At 36.2% G+C, this 25,663-nt stretch overlaps 2 protein-coding genes across 3 annotated transcripts in view; one reads left to right on the forward strand and one right to left on the reverse strand.

The window, feature by feature from the left end:
* The first annotated feature begins 2,080 nt into the window (after positions 1-2,080).
* On the forward strand, positions 2,081-8,105 carry LOC146164728 (beta-1,3-N-acetylglucosaminyltransferase lunatic fringe-like). 2 transcript variants are annotated; one of them, XM_083382468.1, is made up of 8 exons: positions 2,081-2,378; positions 2,451-2,542; positions 2,717-2,776; positions 2,926-3,046; positions 5,933-6,021; positions 6,432-6,597; positions 7,008-7,194; positions 7,971-8,105. In XM_083382468.1, the coding sequence occupies exons 1-7, from the start codon at positions 2,088-2,090 to the stop codon at positions 7,152-7,154; spliced, it is 966 nt and encodes a 321-aa protein (XP_083238594.1). In that variant the 5' UTR covers positions 2,081-2,087; the 3' UTR covers positions 7,155-7,194; positions 7,971-8,105. The 2 variants fall into 2 exon arrangements, with proteins under 2 accessions (XP_083238594.1, XP_083238595.1); XM_083382469.1 differs by lacking the exon at positions 7,971-8,105 and adding an exon at positions 7,650-7,962.
* A 6,696-nt stretch (positions 8,106-14,801) lies between these two features.
* Positions 14,802-25,663, reverse strand: part of LOC146164729 (beta-1,3-N-acetylglucosaminyltransferase manic fringe-like) — a 34,222-nt gene continuing 23,360 nt past the window's right edge. Inside the window, exons 8-12 of the mRNA XM_083380804.1 lie at positions 19,187-19,246; positions 18,943-19,063; positions 15,614-15,702; positions 15,361-15,526; positions 14,802-14,948 (exon numbers count right to left, since the gene is read on the reverse strand). Of these exons, the coding sequence (XP_083236930.1) occupies positions 14,802-14,948; positions 15,361-15,526; positions 15,614-15,702; positions 18,943-19,063; positions 19,187-19,246 (583 nt within the window). The remainder of the gene's footprint in view (positions 14,949-15,360; positions 15,527-15,613; positions 15,703-18,942; positions 19,064-19,186; positions 19,247-25,663) is intronic.

Consider the following 25,663-nt stretch of genomic DNA (forward strand, 5'->3'; position numbering starts at 1 on the left):
ATGTACCTAACCGACTCCGTAGCTACGCCTCTGCCCTGGGTTATAATGCGGCAGTCAAGCACAACCTGACCTGTTCAGTTGGCGCTATAATTGAATGGGCGAGGCTTAGGTGTGGCTATTCAATCAGCCAGACGTTATTTAGATGACACCATGTGTGAATGAGATTGTTGTGCACCAGCCGAGCACAGCCGAATGTGAACTTTACCGTAACAAAGAAGAATAGGATATTTTGTATGGGCTTGTCGAGGGATGTATTTTCCTCTCGCTCGACCATCATGATATTTAGTTTCATCCGGCAGAGAATGAAATGAGAAAATGGTCTGTGGAAGACAGCTTTATATTTGCCAGCCCTAACCCGCCTGTAAAGTAATTCAGTTGTAGTTAAATTTAGTTCCGTAACCTCAGCTGAGAAATGAATGCATTTACGATTTGCGGTAAACTCGGTTTGAATATACTGATTGCAGAAACAAGTCAAGAGAAAGTACAACTCAATATAAACCGTAAAACGAATAAACCAAAGTGTAATATATAATATTACAAAGATTAACTTGGTAAATAACCCAATTTATAATGACCCAATTTTTTAACCACCCATGAAAATGAGGCCCTGAAAAATACACTCTGACAAAATATACAACAACCGCAACCACGTCTACTTTCATTTGGTCTTGTCTGCCTATGTGCTTTTTAGATAAAGGGTTAGAAAAATATATCAAAGCAAACGTCGGCCTAGAGTTCTAGACCTAGATAGCCTTTAGTTTATAGGGTTTTCATTTGAGTAAAAGTGAAAGTGAGCTGCTGTGAAAAAGTTTTTAAACTTGGTGTGTCTGAGTTTGAACTAGGAGCAGAAAGCGTCCGCTTGAATAGTTTATTTGAAGACGTTTATGATTGTTTTTTGTCGCCCTCAATAGACTAAACTTACTAATATTTTTTATTTGTTTTCTACGTGCTTTTTGGCGCACATTTCTTATGGAGTTGTTACAAATTGTAAAAGAACGTACTGAAACAGAAACCACATAAGTTTTGTGTTGTGACCAGGGAGTCGAACCGTTTGACTTTTCCGGTTCAGTTCCGGTTCGACCATTGTTATTTCAAAACCGGTTCATAAAGTTCCGGTTCAGATACAATATAAGTTGTGTTAAATCTAAAAATGTGGGTCGATAAATGTAGAGTACATTCTTTGAATTGTAAGTCATTTAAAATAAAAAAAATGCTACGTGACGTATTATAAACACCAAATCATTATTCAAATATCTGAAAAATAAAAAAATCCACGTTTTATTTAATCGATATTTATATTTTTTCATAAAATATCGAACATGGCGTAACTCGACTCTGTGTAATACAAGTTGTGACGTCATGCTGGAGTGAACCGCTTTCGTTCGGGTTCGGTTAAGGTTCAGGTTCTTTAAAACTTTTCGGCAAATTCCGGTTCGGCTCCTTAAAATCTTACAAAAACCGGTTCAAGTTCGGGAACATTTAAAAAAAATTGACTTAGAACCGGTTCATAAAGTTCTGGTTCGGTTATGGTTCGACTCCCTGGTTGTGACACAAACCAGTCGACTTATTTTTTAACAGCATAGGAGAATGTTCCGATTCTTTTCTGAAATATTTTATTTTTTTAATATTTTGACGCCCACTCGTTAAAAAGATTTAGACTAACATCTAGCGCCAGATCAAACGATAACCAATGCTTTCTTAAGATTTTTATATCGTCCCAAAATAGTGTTACCTTGTGACGTCACGTTACATATTTTTATCCGTATGATTTTTTGTCTAATAAAGCTCGAATAACCAAGACCCTAAACTTAACGCAATAGCTATACCAAAACTGAGTGCATCAAATTATTATAATTAACTTGCATTTGTTGGTGTTATAGCAAACTTAATAAATGTACCATTTCGCTGCGTGTCAGCTTTTGACTTGCTGCCTCCGCTTTAACTTCAAATTATGGAGTGCATACTACTAACGCATTACTTGAAATGTTACGCTATTAAGCAGCACATTTTTCATTAAATCTTATTCTTGCATCAAGAGTTTTTACAACTCGCACCTAATGCATTTTTCACTACAGAAAAAAATTATAATGCTTGTAAAGAATCGAAGGTGTTTGTTCGCCTGCAATAGTAATGCTACTAGGACGACCTGCATGGCTTGTGTTTTCCTCTTGCTCTTCTTTTGCTGCAATTTCACGGTGGAAAATAAGTTTGAAAATAACATTCGACCTTATAGTTACGAGAAACTTGAAGTTGACCCCGCACGTATTGTGCTGAATGATGTGCTTTTTACCGTTAAAACTTGCAAAAAAAATCATCGTTCAATTGGAAGACTGGAAATGATTCTCAACACTTGGTATAAAAAAGTTTCAAGAGATCAGGTATGCAATGGGTTACTCATACTTTTTATGCTGGAAATTGTACAGACTATTTATTGCAAACTTTATATGCAGATCTATTTTTTAACGGATGATTTTGATGAAGAATACCGACTAAAAACCAATGGTCGTTTGCACAGCACATCTTGCGGAAATACTTACAAAAGGTTCAAAAATTTACTTTTCCTGAGGGATTTTTAATAAATCGTGTTTTATTTAAATGCAGCCCCAGTTCTTTCAAAAATACACTTCAAGAAACAACATGTCTTTTAAATATTTTTTTTATTTTAAATACTCTCGTTTTCACTTTAATTTTTTAAATACATCTTGTTGTTGTTTAGAGTTGATTTGTGCTGCAAAACTGGTGCTGAGTTCGACTTGTTTCTTCCCACAAACAAAAAGTAGGTAACTCATCCTTTTAGTTCGAAATTTTCCGCAATGAGTCTTTATTTTGACTTATATAAACAATCTAATAAAAAAAGTATTTCAAAGCTATTCCTTAATTTATTCAGAAAACATAACTTGACTATTTTCGGTATTCGTCACAAAGGTGGTGGTGTCGCTTCGATGACGACAATTATGTAAACCCCCAAATACTTTTGGAGGAACTCAACAAACATCACTGGAACGAGTCCGTTTACCTCGGTTGTAAAAGTATGGACCATTGGCAGGTAATAATTGATCTACATATGTGATGTCGTAAAATCTACAGGTGATGATATAAAACGAACTTCTTTATTTGTGTTTGGCACAACGCTTGCAAGCAGTGTTTTTTCAACCAGGGGTCAAGGATGCATCCTCAGGTTCCAGCGAATGTTGCGAACTGCGAACCGGCTGAATGTCATCCCGGCTAACAGCCACAGTCAGCCACACTAAAAAGCAGGAGCTGTCTCATGACTTGTACTTATGATGCAACAATTAAATTTTTAGACAAACAATCACACAAAAAAATTACTACAATTATAGCAATTAACTCAAAATGTAAAAGTGTTACGTGCGACCTTGACCATTGCACATTTGAAAAACCAAACAAACACGTGGGCTACTTGGATCTCAAAAATTAATGCATGGAATAAGATGCAAAAATCCATTGACACTAACCAGTAATGCTAACCAGTTTGCTGATCTCATAAAATTTCGCCACCGGTGCGAACCGGCTGAATCCCACCACTGAGCTGAACCGAATAATTTGAAAGAACCTGAACCTTAACCGAACCCGAACCTGTAAACAAAAGTGGTTCACTCCAGCATGAAGTCACAGATTGTATTTTACAGAGTCAAGTTACGCCATTTTCGAAATTTTATGAAAAAATATGAATAATAATAATTAAATAAACTTGTTATTTTATTTTTTAGATATTTTATTAATGAGTTGCTGATTTTTAATACGTTATGCAACTTAGATTAAATGACTTGCAATTCAAAGATTATTCTCTAGGCTATATTTATTGACCCACATTTGTAGATTTAACGCAACTTATATTGTATCCGAACCGGAACTTTATGAACCGGTTTTAAAATAACCAAGGTTAAACCGGAGTTGAACCGGAACTTTTAAAATGCTCGAAACCGAAACCGAAACTGAACGGGATTCCGAAAAAATCCTTGAACCCGAACCGAATCTGAATCGAAAAAGTCAAATTTCAACTCCCTGCTGAAAACTTACCAAACGTTTTATATGTGTGGCAATAACTCGTTGGGCACTAAACTGAATTAAAGCCGCGAAATGTATTAACTATTTGTATACATATTGTGAATTTTCTTTTTTTAATGGATTTAAATTACTTATTTTTTTGCTGAGATTTATATTAGTTATTATTGAACCATATAGCCTTTGTTATGATGTCACAATGTATCCTATTTTAATGCGTGTCATCAGCAACGAATCAGATTTTAACCTTTAGCAAGGACCAATTGTTATGGACGGTAAAAAACAAAACTATAATGAAGCGTAAATATTAAACAGGTTTAGTATTGCATTGGATCGTAATAGTACAAAGGAAACTCAGATTTTCTCTGTGGAAATATTGGCTGTAGTGGTATTAAGTCAGTAAAATTAAAGCAAGATTCAATTGCTAATTGAAAAAAACACTCCAGTCAAAAGATCGAAATAAGGAAAACATCAAAAATCAGGACTATAATACCTATAATAGCCGTAATACGGTCTAAATCAGAATAAGTCCTAAACCAGAAGCAGGCCTATACAACATTTTACCTACCCCAAACCACATCCCTAAGACCCTAAGTGCATTAGTTACTAACTCCGCCAATAGTTTCAACCCTAACCCATTTTGTAACCCAATCTATTACCCATCAATAACCCCAAACGGGGCCAAAATATCCGGTGCCAAAATAGCGGCGCCCTTACAGCGCTATTCAAATTAGGGCGCCTAAACGTCGACACCAAAACGACCGATGCCAGACCAATGATCCCCGATCGTCCCGTACCCCCTCCCATAGTTTCAGACGTTATTTTGGCTATGCGCCTTATTCCGATGAATTTAGGACTTATTCAGACAAACGATTACGTTTTCATTCTGCCATGTGTATTACTGTGTATTTGGCTTTATTATGTCGTTGGTCTTAATACTATTGCTTTACAGATTTTTGTGCTTTAGGTATTGTAGCTTTTTAGGTCTTATTGTGTGGTCCCCGGAAAAAAAATCCTGTTTATGAGAATAAGAAAGATTGTGGCATTTTATTTGCATGGAAAACGAATTGCTTGATATAAGTTATTCCACAGTTCTTTTTTAAAGGTTTAATTTGGTACCTTAAATATTTCAGTTTGGGTAATGCTTTGAGCGTGAAGTATGGTTTTAAAATTGTTTTCTAACTGAAATAAACCGCGACAAAATATCCCTTAAAATTAAACCTTGTTAAATCAACTTTTACACATTGAATTTGATATAAACGTTTAAAAAAGGAAATTGCCAGGACATGATATGTCTACGGCTGTATCGAAAACTTAACCGTAATTTGGTATAGTTATTTGTAAGTTAGGGATCCCTTAAAAAATCCGATGTTGGTGTAGCATCGACATTACGATCTTAATTTAGTATTGTAGGTGGTGAAAGACGTGCTTGTAATCATGGAACTTGAAAACTGCGCTGCTGATAGTCGAATTATGTGTGATTCTACGACAATTAATCACACATTTTTCACGGTCTTGGTTTTTTTTTTTTTGCCTGAAGTTAACATGTACACCGTGATTTCGCAGCTGGCGCCTGACAGGGTTGTCGACGACGCACGTGATCGTTTTGCTGGACGTATTTGGCTGTTTCTGATTAGTTCTATGACGTCATACTGTCACTGTTTTATGACGTCATTATTCATTAACGTCAGACGAAAAATAGGGGAATTCCATAAGTTGAAAATTCAGGACCCCCTTTTTGATTTTCTGGTTACGCCCGTGATTCCCCCCCTGGAAAATTTTCTGCGTGCGCCCCTGGATACGGCAATGGCTAAGGCGCTAAAATGATTAATTTACCCGTTCACTCCGATGCCTTTAACTCCTTGTTGGTACTTAATTGCCTTCCAACCCCTTTTTTACGTTACAGTGGAAGAATAATCGGTTCGAGTTTGGGACCGGAGGCGGGGGAGTATGTTTCACAAGGCCTCTCGCGCAAAAGATGCTTCCTTTTGTCGGGTGAGTTAGGCTTTTATCATTAATGTTTAGTTAGAAGTCTTTGAAGAATTTAATCACATATATGTCAGATCATTAACCTAATTTTGGTTATTATTGTCCTAATTTGGAATATTCTCTTATACGTTAGGTTTAAGTGTTTAGATTTAGGTTAATCATAACAAAAAAATGAATTAATTTCATTAAAACCCTCATATTAGGGACTAAAACTTCTAAATCGTAACAAACTGCCTTCAAAGCGAATTCAGATAAATTCCCTGCAACATTTACAATATGCCTGCTTATTTAAACGAATCTGTAGAATTGTAAAAATCAGGCAGGTTAATGACCATATATGCGATAGATATCTTTTCTATAGCAGTTCTTGCATAATTTATCAAATAGAAAAAAACACGTATTTTTCTCTTTGTTAGTAATGGGAAATTCGTCGACTTTTGTAGAGAGATTGATATGGGCGATGATGCCAATATTGGTTATATAATCACATATAAGCTTAAGGTTCCACTTGTTGAGTCTCATCGATTTTACCACCCTTATAAAAATCTGAGCTTATTGAACGCATCGACGTGGATGAATGCGGTGAGTTCAAAACAGCCTAAAATTAAACATCTGTGTATTTATGGTTTCTACCCGTAGAACATTGGTCGAGTTTCTAGTTATTACCTAATAACATTACGTCATAGGCTAATGTCGATAAACATTACTTAAAATAAAACTGCTGTGTTTAACCTTTTTTTCTGCAGTTTTATGGTAAAACATGCTATATTTTAACCTTTATTTATTTTGGCATTAACCTTCCTCCTTAAAACCACTTATACAACATTACAACCTTTAACTATCCTTGTTAAAACCTGTATGCGCACCTTTTTTTACTAATTTATTTGAATTACAATATCGGTATCGATCCGCCTATCTTTTGTAATAAATTGAATTTTAAAAGCAATGTTGTGCTCAATAGAGGTGATAATGCAAACCTTTCTTTCGGGCAGGCGGTTATTTGCTACAGTGGCGAAAGCAAGCTGGACATTCCGCCGTCAAACAACACTTTTAGCTTGAAGAATGATCCGAGCAGATTTATCTCTGTTTACTGCTGGCAGCATTCTGACGATCCAATGTGTGCGTCTTTGAGGGAATGATCATTAGGCCTGACTGTTTCTTAGCTTTAATAGAAACTTGGTAAGCTTGCTTAGGAAAAAAAATACCGTGTACCTATTCATATATATACAATATACATATTGTAACCAGAGGTTTGGCCCAGACCACAACCCTACTAACTGTTGAGTTTGTAACATAACTAGAGCTGCAATGAAGTTAGAGCCTGTAATTAACAAAATAGTCAGATTTATAGTTTCCGATAATATCGGTAAGGAGCCGATACCCGATCAGGTCGTGGTATACGGACCTACAGGGAGTGGCATGGATTCCACAACACTGTGTTCTACCCATTCACATAAGTTAAATATGGCTGGATATAGAGAAGCCCGTTAATAGAGGTGTGTGCAATCCATTCCACTCTCTATAGGTCCCGTTGATAGATGATACTCAACGCCCGTTAAAATATACTACTCATCCACCCAATAAATTGGTACCCATCCTATGATATTCCATTTTGTACGATTTACAATGTGCAGCTTTTACGAACTTGCTACTGTCAAGGCGAGTGTCCCGATTCCCGTGTCCGACTGCAAATTAACCGACTCAGTCGACTCCGGAGGCCTGCGTCTACAACTGAACTTTGGTTGTTCTATTTTTAGCACACGTGACTTTCTGCCTAATAATATATTGCCGTTCTATTTGTTCTATATTGCGTGTCTGTAATTTCGCGGTTGCTGCTTTCATATTGATAGTTACAAAAATCAGAAATTCGAGATGTAACTTTTGGTTGTATGACGCTTTTGTAAGCAAATCTTGAAGAAATATAGGCGGATCCAAATATATTTTGATTTTCGCAGTTTCTGGTGTGAGGCCACTTCAACTTTGGAGCCAGATGCAGGGAAAAAAATTAGACGCGAGAGCGATGTATTTTTTTAAGCTTCCGGTTGACACATGCAGCTAATCTATAAAACAAAATCTACTACGACATTTACTGTGCTATATTGAATTGATTTTCGTCGAGCAATCAGTAAATGAGTGATATACGTATTTTTTGGACTAAATCGTGCGTTAAAATAAAAAATTCTGTGTAGCCAGGATCGTTGAATATAGGCGAGGACAAAAAGTAATCATCAAAGTATATATAAAACCTATATTTCCTAGTCTATAAACAAAGCAAAAAATAAAAACGTAACTTACGGTTTTCTGAAATAGTGTTCTGCAATCAATAAATCTAGGTAAAACAAAGTAAAATCTCTAGTCAAGTTAAAAAAATAAATAATCAAACACTACTACATTTATATGGTATTCTTACTGTTAACAATATGTTCCAAAGAAACCGTGAATTGATTAAAATTGTTACAAGGGTTTTAGCCTCACTTTAAATCGTAAACAATGTGTTAAGTGATAACACTAAGGAAACCTACAATCGTCAATGCCACTGGTTCCATAATAAACGTACAGGAAGCCTATAGAGAACATGACCTTATTTATCTTAAGTACACCAATGCATGTCTGAACTACGGTAGGCTTTTTTATTGGCAACCTACTTAATATTAGCATTTCCCGATTTTGGCATGTCTTTTATATATGCAAGGATTGTTTTAAATGTTGAATGAAATAATAAGCAAAATTTGCATTCTCACTGACCAGTGGTTCTTAACCAGGGTTCGATCGAACCCTTGTAATCGACGCAGCTGTTTCAAGGGTTCGGTGAGAACGTTCCCTGAAACATCAATGCTGTTATTTCAAGTTAAATTCGAATCTCTTTTATGTGCCAAGGTGTCACGTAACGTTATAAATTGAAAGTTTGGCCAATTAACCTTTATATCTGCAAGTTTATAATTTGATTATGCCCAGTTTCAGCTGCTAGGAGGAAGTAACGAATACTGAGTTTTGGCGTTCGACGAACGCTTGCAGCATAACATAGGCGACAGCTTACCATAGGTTAAAAACCACTGGCACCATAGAGCACTAATGCTAGAGGCGACACTCGTAAATATCGGCAGATCGGTCACGCTTGGATGAACCGGGTAAGATTCGACCTTTCCAATGTCGCTTGATACAACAGTGGACGAAAAAAGTGAACATGACACACTGTTGCATTCCGGGGTGCAATTATACAAACCGATTAAAGTTTGTTAGGTCTTTGTTTGCGATAGGAAGATCAGATTTGGCAAAAAATGAAGAGGAAAAAGCGCACAGGACAAGCTTGCGTCATTTTACTTTGCAGTTTAGAGATCCTTGCCAAAATGACAAAATTAAACACATGTTACATAAAGAAACGTAGATTGCTGTTTTTCTGTATATAGGTGCTCGTTTTAAGAAAATAATAATATATTCAGGGCGTCGATTTGTGAAGCCCATTTTGAAAAAGAGAAAATTATTGCACATGCAACAAGAAAAAGATTAGCGATTGGGGCACTTCCAACATTGCTCCTGCCTACAAAATCTCATTGCAATAAAGAAAAGGTAAATATATTTTGTAAGTGCATCTGAATGTTGTATTAGTGCTCTATACTGGCACTGACTTTACAAACCAATTATGATTTAAGGATTACAAAATGACCAATGGATTGGCGGTATTTTGTTTAGAAAAGTATAATTGGTCGCCCGAAAAAAAACTAACGCCGCATTGAAAGCAAGCATTATAAATGATTCGCCGATATTCTGCTTTGAACATCTCTACTGTATAGTATGTTACTCCAATCCAACATATCAACACACAATTTTAAGTTGTGTAGGCCTGGTGTTGATATGTTGGATTAGAGTTGCCACCAGATTTTGCATTTAAATTTGCGACGGTAAAATAAGTTGTTTCTTAACAGCATTAAGTAATTTTACTAAAGAGAAGCCTCGTTTTAAAATGCAAGTCGCACGAGCCCGCCTTTGATGCGAAAGGGGTTCAAAAATGGCGTAGATTTTGGGGAATGATCGAAACATATATTTGACATATAGAATTTACGTAGATAATGCGTATGGCCATTTTATTACATTTTGACCAGCTTACGTGTTTGAAAAGCAAATATTATCATTCTCTTAAAGACTTAAAATGGTTTAACGCCAATGGTTTGCTATACTTTTGCAAACTTTTACTCGGTAAATTTTTACCATGGCTAGGTCCGAGCAATCACTGTTAAAACAGGCTTTAAATCTGTAGTTTCAAACAATATGAAAAACACTATGTGCCTAATACGCAAACTATTAAATCGAAAGTTTTGCTAGTTGTTGAGGCCTGATGTTGGTATGTTGGTTGGAGCAAGATGCACAACAGGTGCTAACAGATGGGCGTAGACTGCCTCAAGATTACGCATTTAAATTTGCGGCGGTAAATACACCCTATTGACACTTGATTTTTAGGCGAAGCTTATCGCAAAGTAATTGGTCGCCCGAAAAAGCACTGACTCCGCATTTAAAGCATTATAAATGTATCGGCGATATTCTGCTTTGAACATCCCGACTCGCAATGCTTTCCTGCGTTAATTGCACGGTGGGTGAAAGTTTATTCACGGCCTTACCTCTTTGTGTATTACCGCGACAATAAAATGAAATACGATTTAGAGAATATTTGAAAAAACATATTTGGAGAATATCTGCTATTTGCACCTGTTTCGTATGTTGCTTCATTCCAACATATCAACAAACAATTTTAAGTTGTGTAGGCCTGGTGTTGATATGTTGGATTGGTAACATGCTAAACTGGTGCAAAGAGAGAGAGGTGTATATTGCCACCAGATTTCGCATTTAAATTCGCGGCGGTAAAATATGTTGTTTCTTAGGAGCATTTTGTAATTTTACTAAAGAGAAGCCTCTTTTTAAAATGCAAGTCGCACGCGCCCAGTTTTGGACGCGGCACAATGAAAGTCTTACGCGCGGGACAATAAAGCGCAGCAGGCGGTCAGACGCTTCGTCACTTCACGAGCTGGACAAAGCAGGCGAATATGAACGAATTCTGTATGGAAGTTTTTCTCCTGCTAGATGGCAGTCGTTAGCTACAGATAGCTAAAACGCAATATTTCAGGTTTTTGCCCCTCAGTCAAAGGCATCTAGGGGTGCAGCCTCATAAACCTCGACATTGCACCTTAATACCTCTCTACGCCATGTCTGAAAATTTAAAAGTTCTACGATGTATACTTTTTCTATAAAGCTCCGGACAAAAATCGGTCTGAAACATTTTCGGGCAAAAACAAGATATAACCCGAAAATAAATTTTCGGCCCATATAATAACGGCAAAAACAAGATATGTCCCGAAAATAAATTTTCGGCCCATATAAATAGCGGCAAAAACAAGATATGTCCCGAAAATAAATTTTCGGCCCATATAAATAGCGGCAAAAACAAGATATGTCCCGAAAATAAATTTTCGGCCCATATAACTAGACAGGGTTGCGGTTGTTCTATGCTTTGTCAGGGGATATTTTTCAGGGACTTATTTTTATGTGTGGCTTAATAATTGGGTCATTATAAATAGGGTTATTTACCAGGTTAATTTTTGTAATTTTATATATTACACTTTGGTTTACTCGTTTTACGGTTTATATTGAGTTGTAGGCTACTTTCTCTTGGCCGAAAATTTTTTTGCCTTCGCCTATGACTTTACAGATGCATAAAAACTTTTGATGTACATATACAAATCCCAAAACTTTTCCTTGACTTGTTTCTGCAAGCAAAAACAGATATGGGCCGAAAATTCTCTGACATCCCTTCCGACGTAAATGCAAATATTTTTCCATAAAAAAACGCTTAGTGTTTTAACCCTCTCTCCCCCTTGACCTCTAACCCAGCGTTTCTCAACCGGTGCGCCGCGAGCAAAAGGAAAAATATTGTGATATGTTTCCTATTGAGCTTAGCTCATTGATTCCACAGTACTTTTAAATATAAAACACAATAAGACCTTCAAAGTAACAGCATCTAATAATAATCTACAATACCATAGTGGTAAGACCATCGATATAATAATGCCAAATTCGCAGTAATTACCACGACAGAATAAGATATTAAATAGTCTGGATAAGACCTAATCATGTCGAAATAAGTCCAAAATTAATCGGAAAAATACTTACATGGACAACATAACGTCCAAGACTGTAGGGAAAGTGTGTATGGGATGATTGTGGGGACCTGCCTGGCATTGGCCGTTTGCTGTCGACTCTTGGTCGCCGCTGCTTTGGCCCTGTTTGGGCTTGTGGGCGGTTAGTTGGTGGTGTTAGCATTTGCGTTAGGGTCGAAAATATTAGGGGAGTTAGTGATATTTATAGGGGGGGATATTAGTTATTAGTCCTATCTTCGCCATATTCCTAACTGACTTTCATTCCGAAGTTGCTGTTGTTCTTATTTTGGTCCCAAGGCTAGATTTCCTTTACAGATATGCAACTATAAAGCCTATATAACAAAAAATTTCAAGCAGTTTATAAGAAATACCGGTACACCTCAAAAATTTCGCGCTCGCTTCGCTCGCAAGGTGCGCCGCTTCGTTTTCAAATGTCTCTACGTGCGCCACCAAGTAAAAAAGGTTAAGAAACACTGCTCTAACCAAATAAAAAAAAACAAATTATTTTCCCCTATTAATAAAAAACCTACAATCAATTAAAATACTCTATGTTTGATGACCCTGAAGCAATAAACAAAAAACAGTCTCCACTAGGGTTCCTCTTTTTCCCGGATTTTTTCACTCACTGGAAACGGGATTGAAAAATGAAACTTCCTGGCAATCCCGGTAACCCGCAAAAAAATTATGCATAAATTTATGTCATTATGACGTTTGAATTTTTTTTATTTTAGCTTCAAACATTTAATAAAGCTCATTTATGGGCGTTCTTTCACCTATGTACGTGGAAAGTTATGCAAAAAACAAAACAAAAAAATACCGCATACCACAACTCATATTGCTTGGGTTAGTGTTTGGGAGAGGGTTGGTCAAGTATTATTAACGCTAACCCGCACCCTAACCCAAATAACATGCGTTGTGGTATGCGGTATTTGAAGACCGTATTTTTTATTAATTTATACGTTCATAACTGAAGAAGCGCCCATTTATGTTCTGTAGTATTGCTTCTGCAATCGTACAAGACCTTCTCGTAATAAAGTCAGGACCCTTATTTGTTTTTATTCGAAAAAAAAGCGCATGCATTTTTATTGGTAGAATAAATTTAATCAAGTTTATCCGCTGGTAAGCGCAAATAAAGCAACTCAGGCAACGACGTTAACATGGTTGGTACTATTTTTTTCTTTATATTAGTCAAAAACGACAATATTTTTTAAGTTTTTCTATGTTGCCGAATAACATGGATATAAATAATTTCCCGGGATTCGGGATTGTTAATTCGCGGGAAATCCTGGGAATTTCCCGTCGAAACATTCCCGGAGAGGAACCCTAGTCTCCACCCGGAAGAAAATATTTCATTAACAAAACACTATTTTTAATTTTTTTTTCAACCCCCCTTTACAAAAATGCACCCCTAACCGTTGGGCCCAAATCACAAAAATCTACAAGCTTCTTGATCATTTTTTTGGTCTAAATTCGAATTAAGAACAACCAACAGTTTCTTATAAATCAACTTTTTGTATTAATTTGCCATACAACCACCCGATTGTTGGGTTGTTAACCAATGAAAAACAAACAAGGGATTCGTAGTATCATTTTTATGGTTTACTAGCGATTTGATTTACATAAATAGCATATTGGCGAACACTACAAAAGGGAAATATATTCAATTTGATCAATTTGATATAGCACAGTAAATGTCGTAGTAGATTTTGTTTTGTAGATTAGCGATATGTGTCAACCGGAAGCTTAAAAGAAGACATCGCTCTCGCGTTCAATTTTTTCCCCTGCATCTGACTCCGAAGTTGAAGTGTCCTAGACACCAGAATCTGGGAAAATCAAAATGACTTTGGATCGGCCTTTATTTCTTCAAGATTTGATTACAAAAGCGTCATACAATCAAAAATTACAGCTCAAATTTGTGATTTTTGTAACTATCTATATGAAAGCAGCAACCGAGAAATTACAGACACGCAATATAGAACAAATACAACTGCAATATTATTAGGCAGAAAGTCACATGGTGCTAAAAATAGAACAACCAAGGTTCAGTTGTAGACGCAGGCCTCCGGAGTCGACTGAGTGGGTTAATTTGTGATCGGACAGGGGAATCGGGACGTGCGCCTGGCAGTAGCAAGTTCGTAAAAGCTGCACATTGTAAATCGTACAAAATGGAATAACATAGGATGGTTACCAATTTATTGGGTGGATGAGTAGTATATTTTAACGGGCGTTGAGTAGTATCTATCAACGGGACCTACAGGGAATGGAATGGATTGCACACACCTCTATTAACGAGCTTCTCTATATCCAGTCAAATTTAACTTATGTGAATGGGTAAAACACAGTGTTGTGCAATCCATGCCACTCCCTGTAGGTCCGTATATCACGACCTGATCGGGTATCGGCTCCTTACCGATATTATCGAAAACTATAAATCTGACTATTTTGTTAATTACAGGCTCTAACTTCATTGCAGCTCTAGTTATGTTACAAACTCAACAGTTAGTAGGGTTGTGGTCTGGGCCAAACCTCTGGTTACAATATGTATATTGTATATATATGAATATAGGTACACGGTATTTTTTTTTCCTAAGCAAGCTTACCAAGTTTCTATTAAAGCTAAGAAACTGTCAGGCCTAATGATCATTCCCTCAAAGACGCACACATTGGATCGTTAGAATGTTGCCAGCAGTAAACAGAGATAAATCTGCTCGGATCATTCTTCAAGCTAAAAGTGTTGATTGACGGCGGAATGTCCAGCTTGCTTTTATCACTGTAGCAAATAACCGCCTGCACGAAAGAAAGCTTTGCATTATCACCTCTATTGAGCACAACATGTTTTTTTAAATTTAATTTAAAACACAAGATAGGCGAAATGATTCCGATATTGTAATTCAAATGAATTAGTAAAAAGGGTAGGCATACGGGTTTTAATAAGGATAGTTAAATGTTGTAATGTTGTATAAGTGTTTTTAAGGAGGAAGGTTGTCGCCAAACTAAATAAAGGTTAAAATATAGCATTATTTACCATAAAACTGCAGAAAAAAGGGTCAAACACAGCAGTTTTCTTTTAAGTAATGTTTATCGACATTAACCTATGACGTAATGTTATTAGAATAGGTAAAACTAGAAACTCACGTTCGTTTTTCAGGTAGAAACCCGAAATACACAGATGTTACATTTTAAGCTGTTTGGAACTCACCGCATTCATCCACGTCGATGTGTTTAATAAGCCCAGGTTTTTATACGGGTGGTAAAAACGATGAGACTCGACAAGTGGAACCTTTAACTTGTATGTGATTATATAACCAAGATTGATGTCATCAGCCATCCCAGTCTCTCTGCAATCGTCAACGAACTTTCCATTTCTAACAAAACGAAAACAACATCCCATTACTAACAAAAATAAAACAAAAAGTCTTTTGAGAATTATTAATTTTAAAAAGTTAACTCACCCGACAAAAGGAAGCATTTTTTGCGCGAGAGGCCTTGTGATACATACTCCCCCGCCTCCGGTCGCGAAATCGAACTGATTGCCGTTCCTCTGTGACGGTATATTGAAGGCAATTAAGTAGCAAAAATATAAAGCAATCGGAGTGAACGGGAAAAGTAATCATTTCAGTGCCGCAGTCAGTGCCGGATCCCTTACTTACAACACTAATCATACCCTTTGGAGCATAATGGTTGGAGGTTGTAGTAAGACGTAATAAGAATATCAAAGCCCATACAGAAGCAGGTATCATTTTGAACGTTTCGAATAATTCTTTATTCGAAACGTTCAAAATGATACCTGCTTCTGTATGGGCTTTGATAATCATACCCAATCATGGAAATGAGGTTGAGTTTTCGATAAAGCCGTAGACATTGATCTTTCTGACGATTAGGTTAATCTTTCTGACGATTTCCGTTTTTTAAACTTTTATACTAAATTCATTGTGTAAAAGCTGAATCAACAATTTATTTTTTAAAGGGATATCTTGTCACGGTTTAAGTCAAATATTAAAAAAAAAATTAAAATATCCAAGCTACCAATTAACCTTCAAAAAAAGCAACAATAACTAAAGCAGAAAAATCTGTAAATAATAGTATTAAACCAACGACATAATAAAGCCAAATACAAAATAATATTCACGGCTGAAGAAGAACGCAGTCGTTTAATTAATATATAAACCTGTCGAAATAAGTCGTAAATGAATCGGAATAAGGGTTAAATGGCCATAAAAACATCTCAAACCGACTGTTTTAGGACTTATACCGATTTAAACGGTATTGCAACTATTACGCACCGGTATTAGTCCTACTTTTTTTATATTATGTTGTTCTTATTTCGGTTTTATGGCTGGAGACCATTTTGCGGACAATTAAGGGGTTTGTTTTCCTTTAATTTTACTGATTTCATGCTAATATTGGCCAATACTTTTCCACTAAGGAAATACTGAGTTTTCTTTATACTGTCGCAATCCAGTGCAACAGTAAATACCCTTGTTATGAATTATTCGTGGTATTTTTGTTGTTTACTCTCTATAACAGACCTTGGCAACATACGGCCCGCAGGCCGAATCGGCCAGCAGGCCTGAGTTAAAAAGGAAGTACGAGTTTCTATATGTTTGGGTATATCATAAACAATTTTTCCAGGAACGGATCTAGTTATGACCCCGCCAAACTCTATTTTTAGCCTAATCTCTTCCGATTTTATGACATATTTACAGACAATAAGCGTCATCTCTCATCAAGTTTAGGCTATCGAATGGTTGATTTGTGTAGACCGAAAAATGGTTAGTTTTATTGTGGTGCGAAACGGAGACTTTCCAAATACTTATACTTCTTGTCATACTGGGGTAGTAGAGCCTAGAAGGAGCAGTTCGTGGAACAGTAATGACCCTCAAAGATCAATTTAATACCCAGGAACAATAACCTAAATAACAACCACTGGCTGACCACAAAAACATCACTCTACCACCAGCCCCACCGAGGCTCATCAAACTCGGATTGATAAAGGACGTAGTTAAATCTTCAGATCAAGATTCATACTGTTTTGCTTACATTTTTTCCCCTGGGATTAGCGACGAGCAGAAGAGAGTTGGGATAGTAGATGGACTGAAGATTTACATTGCTTAGAGACCGCCATTTTGTTACAACGATACCTATCTTGAAGTTTGATCTTGGAACGCAATCGCTGGTGGGGTCAAATACCATATGGAAAAAGAAGTCTCACAACTACCAAGAGATTATAGACGAACTCCTCCTCAGCTTCCTTGGAGTGCAACATGAGAAGTAAGTCCTCCATAGTCACCTCAACATGTTACCGCAAAATCAAATTGGCGACGCTAGTGAGGAGCAAAGTGAACGATTCTATAAGGATATTAATGATAGAGGAGCGACATCAAGGAAACTGTAAGTGTTGTAGGTCGCTATAATTACTGTGGAAGCTTAATAAGCGATGTTTCGAAAGCCCAATATAAAAGAAGATACTGCGCCTTTTTTCTGTCGTTATGGCAAGAATAATGGTTACCAAACATATTTAAACGGGAATTTAATGATGATTAGGAAATTCAATGAAAATTAGGCTTATATGTATTTCGGATTTAGAACATTGTTTTCTTGAAGTATTTTTTTCTATTTAGAGCCTAAAATAAAAGTTTTCACTAAAATAGTTTAAATTTCATAACTCTAAAACTTGATTTGATAGAAAAATAAGTAATGACACATTTGCAATCTGTGGCCCAAAGTACGCTAGACTCAGTTGAAAAACCCTGTGCAAGAAAAATTGTGTTAATTAGTTATATTTTTATGTATTTTATTTTTATGTATTTCATTGCCCAATGTATTCCGTCATTAAAATATGAACGAAATACCGGCCGTTTTCTAAAATCTGAAATATACCGATTCACATTTTGTCAACCTAATTTGGTTAAGGCCATGTTTGTATTTTTCCCGATTTATACCGTCTTTGCGATATGACCATTGTACCGCAAGTAACATATCCTATAAGTTAAACCTTCAAAAGTAAAAATATACATTGTAAGTTTTTTTGTGCGAGTTGTTAACAAATTTTACCTTTAATATTTAAGTCAACGCGCCCAATAACTTTAATAACGCCAATATATCAAGTAATGTACATTTTTTATCTGCGGCCAATGCGTCAAGTAACCCTCTAAGTCGACATTAAAGTTTGCATTTTAAAGCCAAAACATCCCAAATTTTTTCTTCTTTAAATTCGACTTAAATTGCACATTTGCACACATTTCCCAACGTAATAGCAAGCTCGTTGGCCTATTTGTTTTGCAGCGTCAGAGTATGACGTCATATTGCTTTGACATCCTATTTTTGCAACGGCCAGCCAGAACAGTTCCTCGTGCGGCCCGCGGTTAAAACTAATTGCCCACACCTGCTCTTTAACAATTGGTCCTTGTTAAGGTGAAAATCTGATCCGTTGCTAATGCGTCAATCAAAATAAGATGTATTGTGACATCATAACAAAGGCTATACTAATCTAAATTTCTGGATTTTTGTAAACGTGACAATCAGAAAAAATTACAATATGTAGCCAAATAGGTAATACATTTCGCGATTCTATTTTATTTAAGTGCCCGACAAGACAAGTTATTGCCGCACACTTAAAAGTTTGATCAATTTTCAGTGCATTCGCGGATCCCTGGGACCTTTTTACGAACCCCTTCAGCCCCCGTTGGAAAACACTGCTTGCCAAACTACAAGTAAAAAAGCTCATTTTTTCTCATCAACTGTAGATTTTACGTCATCACATATGTAGACCAATTATTACCTCCCAATGGTCCCAACTTTTACGGCCGAGGTAAACGGACTCGTTCCAGTGATGTTTGTTGAGTTCCTCCAAAAGTATTTGGGGGTTTACATAATCGTCGTCATCGAAGCGACACCACCACCTTTATGACGAACACCGTAAGAAAGACAAATTATTTTTACTGAATAAATTTAAGAATAGCTTTGAAAAGTCAAAATAAAGGCTCATTATTGAAAATCACGAACTAAAAGGATGAGTGACCTACTTTTTGTTTGTGGAAAGAAACAAGTCGAACTCAGCACCAGTTTTGCAGCACAAATCATCTCTAAACAACAACAAGCTGAATTTAAAAAATATAAAGTAAAAACGAGAGTATTTAAAATAAAAAAAGATTTGAAAGACATGTGTATTTTCAAAAGAACTGGCGCTATATTTTAATAAATTGAAAAACGATTTGTAAAAATCCCCCAGGAAAAGTGAAGTGTTTAACCTATTGTGACTATTTCCGCAAGATGTGCTGTGCAAACGACCATTGGTTTTTAGTCGGTATTCTTCGTCAAAATCATCCGTTAAAAAATAGATCTGCATATAAAGTTTGCAATAAATATTCTGTACAATTTCCAGCATAAAAAATATGCATAACCTATTGCATACCTGATCTCTCGAAACTTTTTTATACCAAGTGCTGAGAATCATTTCCAGTCTTCCAATTGAACGATGGTTTTTCTTGCAAGTTTTAACGGTAAAAAGCACATCATTCAGCACAATACGTGCGGGGTCAACTTCAAGTTTCTCGTAACTTGGTCCAATGTTACTTTTAAACTTATTTTCCACCGTGAAGTTGTAGCAAAAGAAGAGTAAGAGGAACACACAAGCCACGCAGTTCGTCGCACAAACATGTCTATAGCTGGCGAACAAAGACTTTAGATTCTTTGTAAGCATTATAATTTTCTGTATTAAAAAAATAAATTAGGCGCGTTGTAAAAAACTCTTAATGCGAGATTAAGATTAAAATTTTAACTAAAAATGTGCAGCTTAAACGCTTAACATTTAGAGTAATGCGTTAATATTATGCAATCCATAATTTGTAGTTAAAGCGGAGGGTACGGCGTTGCGGACCGTTCGGGCTTACATTAATCACTATAGTTCAGTCTTTTATCTGTGTTGGGTTAGTGATTAGTTTTGGTTTGGCCATGAGGCAACGTAGGCAACAGTAAAAGTTTCCCAAGGGTTTGGGTTAGGTTTGAGATATGGGTTATGTTTGGTGTTAGGCGGTGGGTTGAGTTTTGGGGTTAGGACGATTATTAAGTTTACTTTTGTCGCAAATAAACCTTAGCGAACTAAGAATTCGAACGATGACGCTCATGTCACGACCTAATTAACTGTTACTCAGCAACCAGAACTTAATAAAAAAATACGAAATTATCGTCTCGTACAACCAGCCTTCTAGAGATTATAGTCTTAAGAAACTCAATAGTTTTTTTTGATTTTGGTTTTCTACAAGAAACTTGAAGCGATGATCCCATGCTGTTCAAAAATAAGTCCACTGGTTTGTGTCACAAAATGCTGTTTTGCTAATTGTAATTGGTCCGTAACAAATGTGCGCCGACAAGCACGTAGAAAACAAATAAAAAAGATGAAATACAAAAAGCCTGTGTCGCGCTTTAGTTGGTTTGGTTTATTGAGTGCGGCAACAAACGATAAAAAACGACTTCAAATAAGCTATTTAAACGGGCGTTTACTGCTCATACTTAGATACACCAAGTTTTATAACTTATTCAAAGCAGCTCTGTCTAACTTTTGTTCAAATTGAAAGCCGACAAACTGAAGGTTATCTACGCCTATGCTAATGTTTGCTCTGACATCTTTTTTAAAACAGCTTCTAAAAGTCTCAAACGGTTTGAATGGCTTCGCTTGTTATCAAGTCGCCTGGTGGCTAAACGTAACAAACAAAGTATGCCACCGAAATTGCTTACAGCCTTGTATTATGTCTGCTATACCTTTCGTTTTCATGATGCTAAATTAAGAGGCGTTGTGTGACTCAGTTTTGATTTTTAGTTAATGTAATTAACCAGCTTTTATTTGTAACTACCTAAAATCCCGCTAGCGAGAGGTCCTTAACAGCCAGAAAACAAGTTTACCTCCAATAGCCGGTGGTGTCAAAATCGAAACCATCCTCAAAGATGTACTTATTTATTTAGAAAAGTAGCAAGACTACAGCAAGTTAACTTTAATGCCGTTCCGCAGATGATTAGCTATAAGAAAGCAAAAAAAAAAACACATTCTGATGGTCGGTATCATTCCAAATTGCTAACTACTCCAAAACTTGCTACACAAAATATAATAACTCTTGAAAGTTTATATCACTACTCGTGTTGATCATGTTCGTCGTGCAGTATTTGCATTCTGTTTTCCAATCGCCGTTACCATACACTCCACAAATTCTAAGTCTGCCAAGTGTAGCTGTATTGTGTTTTGAAGCCATGCCACGTATTTCCTTCGACCTGTTTCCGCTTTGCCACGTTATTATCTTTAGCTGGAGTATGAACCTTCATCGGCTGATGTTGCTACCGGACATTTTCTGTATAGAATACAGGAGTTTAGTGCTGCTATGTCTAATAGGTTTGTCTAATCAACCACAAAGGCCACCGCCTACTTGCTGCATGGGTTGTATATTTTCACGCAATTTGCCCAAAAAACGTCTAATGCTTCCATAGGCTCACGAATGTGGATAAACTTATCGGCCACCAACTCTGACTTTTGGCACTTGTTTTCAAATCTTATAAATCTTTTTACATGTACGAAGTCAGCTCTTAACAAGTTTCTCTGTAGACAGAAGGGCCGTATTTTTTCCGCCGCATAAAAAGTCAACAGAATGACTTTTGTCGTAAATCACGCGTGCATATACTGCAAGGAAGCTAAGGCTTCAAGTTTTTCCGTTGTAAAAAGGAAGTTGGACTTATTTTGGTAGATTCTCTCATTGTATGTGTTTATATAGTTGTTAAAATAGAGTTGTCAACAAAGCATTTCCAGCAGTCATAAGTGCTACAACCAGCTTTGTAGCGAAGACTAGGATTGACACCTGATCTCATCCGCAAGTATGAACACTTGGAATGCGCTGCTTATACACACAGTAAAGGGTTTGGTTATGTCTCTCCACTTATGGCTGTGTATTGCACTGAAAATGAACTCAGCATCATGCAAATCTTTATAACTCAAAGAGTCACTCTCACGTGCTTAAAGCTCCTCTTCTGGTATATGTTGTTGATCATCAGTAGGGCGATTATTTTTTGACCGAAAAAAATAATTATTTGGCAAAGTTTGACCTAATAATTTTTTTGGAGTTTGTGCAAAACATGGTGAACGTGAATATATTTTCTATAATTACCAACCTGCATTCCACGGTGGGCAAACATGGCATATGTATATCCATTATCCAAGCACGAAGAATATATATCTGAAGTAGTCGTAAAAAGAGACTACTATTTTTTTCGTAAGCTATGTGCAGCAAAAAGGTGACTTTCAATTGCAATTTTCGAAATTGGTAGGCCTACACCACAAATCAGGGTTTTAACATTTAGTGCCGGCCCAGCTCAATTATCTTCAGTAAAAAATACTATATGATCGAAAAAAATAATCTTCAGTGCGTAAATTGTTTTTTGACATATATCAATATTAATTTTGCTCCTAAAGTTTCAAACCATTTTGTTGCCTAACAACACACACTCACACAGACACATACACACAAACACACGCACAGTCGCACACCCCGCACGCACACACAAACACTCACACATACACACACAAGCAAACACAAACTAACACACACATAGACACACAATCACACACACACTATCACAAACAAACAGACAAAACCAACACTGTTATATTTGTTTTCAGTAGAGTCAGACATATTTGGCGCATGCAGTTAAACGAATATCACACTTTACGTTCGTATGTGGGTGGTAAATATAAAACGTAGTAAACTCGTAATTAAATTATAGTATTCCAAACATGCCTCCAACGCAGGATTTCATTATTTATTAAATATTTTTGATCGAAAATATTTATACGCAGCAAATTCAATTTCTGTTGTAACCAGTGTATGACGGTTTAATACAAAACGGCGTAGCATGTCAGAGATATTCCGTGAAATAAAGAACTAAGATCAATGTAGAAAGTCATATTTCGGCAGAATTGTTTTAACTTTTAAATAGAACCACACCCAAAACGAATAATGTTCAACTTGGTTGAAACTCTGCGTTTAGGAGAGATTGGTATTAATCAGTCACTGAACACAGAGCAGTAACCGAATTAGTTTTGTCTAAAAAATATATATTTCGATCATATCCTGAATGCGCATATTACTATTTCAGCATTGGCCTCCGGTTGTTTTACACTTTTGTTTCAAGCAGAATAATTTAAGCACCGAAACGGTTCCATGTGTCTCCACTTTAAGATCTACTATTTACAAACTATATATATAAGTCAAGAATTATATGATGACTGAAATTTTTAACTTATTTTGGACATTTGTGCATTGAAATAAAAATTAAACATTTTAATGCAAATTTGAAATTCTAAAGGAACTACATTTATATGTAAAATAAAAATTATAGTTGTTTAGTTGAATAAACCGCGGAGTACCATGGAAAAAGAAACACACAAAGTTCGTTTGTTGACTATTTGTTAATGGAATGTAAAGGTGAAGAGGTTAAGTGACTTAACCCAACAAGCTGTTTAGTGTTTATGTTATGGCAAAAAACAAAGACATGTACAGTATATCAATGCGCCTTCAATAGGAAACACCAACATTTACTCCATAACGAATATATCAGGGTTATATCGGCCGGAATGTCTGACTGTCAGACAAGCTTTTCTCGTCTTTAGTGTGTTGGCTTTATTGATAAAATTGCACAAGAAGCGTATGTTAACCAGGTACCTTGGTACGAGCAATAAGTTGCCAGCATGACATATCACCTAATCAAGGTAACTCTACCTACCAATAACGTATATATAACTATAATTTAAAAATAAACACCGTACACGTGATGAGTGATACTGATGCGCTTTTCAGCGTTTTAAAGGTCTAAGCATATTTTGTTGCAAACTAGTTTTAGGCAGAATGTGCATTGGACTGAAATAATGTGACATAATGTATACTTTTCAAAACAAACTACCGCCAATCCATTGGTCATTTTGTAATCCTTAAATCATAATTGGTTTGTAAAGTCAGTGCCAGCATAGAGCACTAATACAACATTCAGATGCACTTACAAAATATATTTACCTTTTCTTTATTGCAATGAGATTTTGTAGGCAGGAGCAATGTTGGAAGTGCCCCAATCGCTAATCTTTTTCTTGTTGCATGTGCAATAATTTTCTCTTTTTCAAAATGGGCTTCACAAATCGACGCCCTGAATATATTATTATTTTCTTAAAACGAGCACCTATATACAGAAAAACAGCAACCTACGTTTTTTTATGTAACATTTGTTTAATTTTGTCATTTTGGCAAGGATCTCTAAACTGCAAAGTAAAATGACGCAAGCTTGTCCTGTGCGCTTTTTCCTCTTCATTTTTTGCCAAATCTGATCTTCCTATCGCAAACAAAGACCTAACAAACTTTAATCGGTTTGTATAATTGCACCCCGGAATGCAACAGTGTGTCATGTTCACTTTTTTCGTCCACTGTTGTATCAAGCGACATTGGAAAGGTCGAATCTTACCCGGTTCATCCAAGCGTGACCGATCTGCCGATATTTACGAGTGTCGCCTCTAGCATTAGTGCTCTATGGTGCCAGTGGTTTTTAACCTATGGTAAGCTGTCGAACACCTATGTTATGCTGCAAGCGTTCGTCGAACGCCAAAACTTAGTATTCGTTACTTCCTCCTAGCAGCTGAAACTGTGCATAATCAAATTATAAACTTGCAGTTATAAAGGTTAATTGGCCAAACTTTTAATTTATAACGTTACGTGACACCTTGGCACATAACAGAGATTCGAATTTAACTTAAAATAACAGCATTGATGTTTCAGAGGACATTCTCACCGAACCCTTGAAACAGCTGCGTCGATTCCAAGGGTTCAATCGAACCCTGGTTAAGAACCACTGGTCAGTGCTAATGCAAATTTTGCTTATTATTTCATTCAACATTTAAAACAATCCTTACATATAAAGATATGCCAAAATCGGGAAATGCCAATATTAAGTAGGTTGCCAATAAAAAAGCCTACGGTAGTTCAGACATGCATTGGTGTAGGTAGGCCTACTTAAGATAAATAAGGTCATGTTCTCTATAGGCTTCCTATACGTTTATTATGGAACCAGTGGCATTGGCGATTCTAGGTTTCCTTAGTGTTATCACTTAACACATTGTTTACGATTTAAAGTGAGGCTAAAACCCTTGTAACAATTTTTCATCAATTCATGGTTTCTCTGGAACATATTGTTAACAGTAAGAATGCTATATAAATGTAGTAGTGTTTGATTATTTATTTTTTTAACTTGACCAGAGATTTTACTTTGTTTTACCTAGATTTATTGATTGCAGAACACTATTTCAGAAAGTTACGTTTTTATTTTTTGCTTTGTTTATAGACTAGGAAATATAGGTTTTATATATACTTTGATGATTACTTTTTGTCCTCGCCTATATTCAACGATCCTGGCTATACAGCGTTTTTTATTTTAACGCACGATTCAGTTCAAAAAATACGTATATCATTCCATTTACTGAT

This window comes from Ascidiella aspersa, chromosome 2, assembly GCF_963924565.1.
Source record: "Ascidiella aspersa chromosome 2, kaAscAspe10.2, whole genome shotgun sequence".
NCBI lineage: Eukaryota > Metazoa > Chordata > Ascidiacea > Phlebobranchia > Ascidiidae > Ascidiella > Ascidiella aspersa.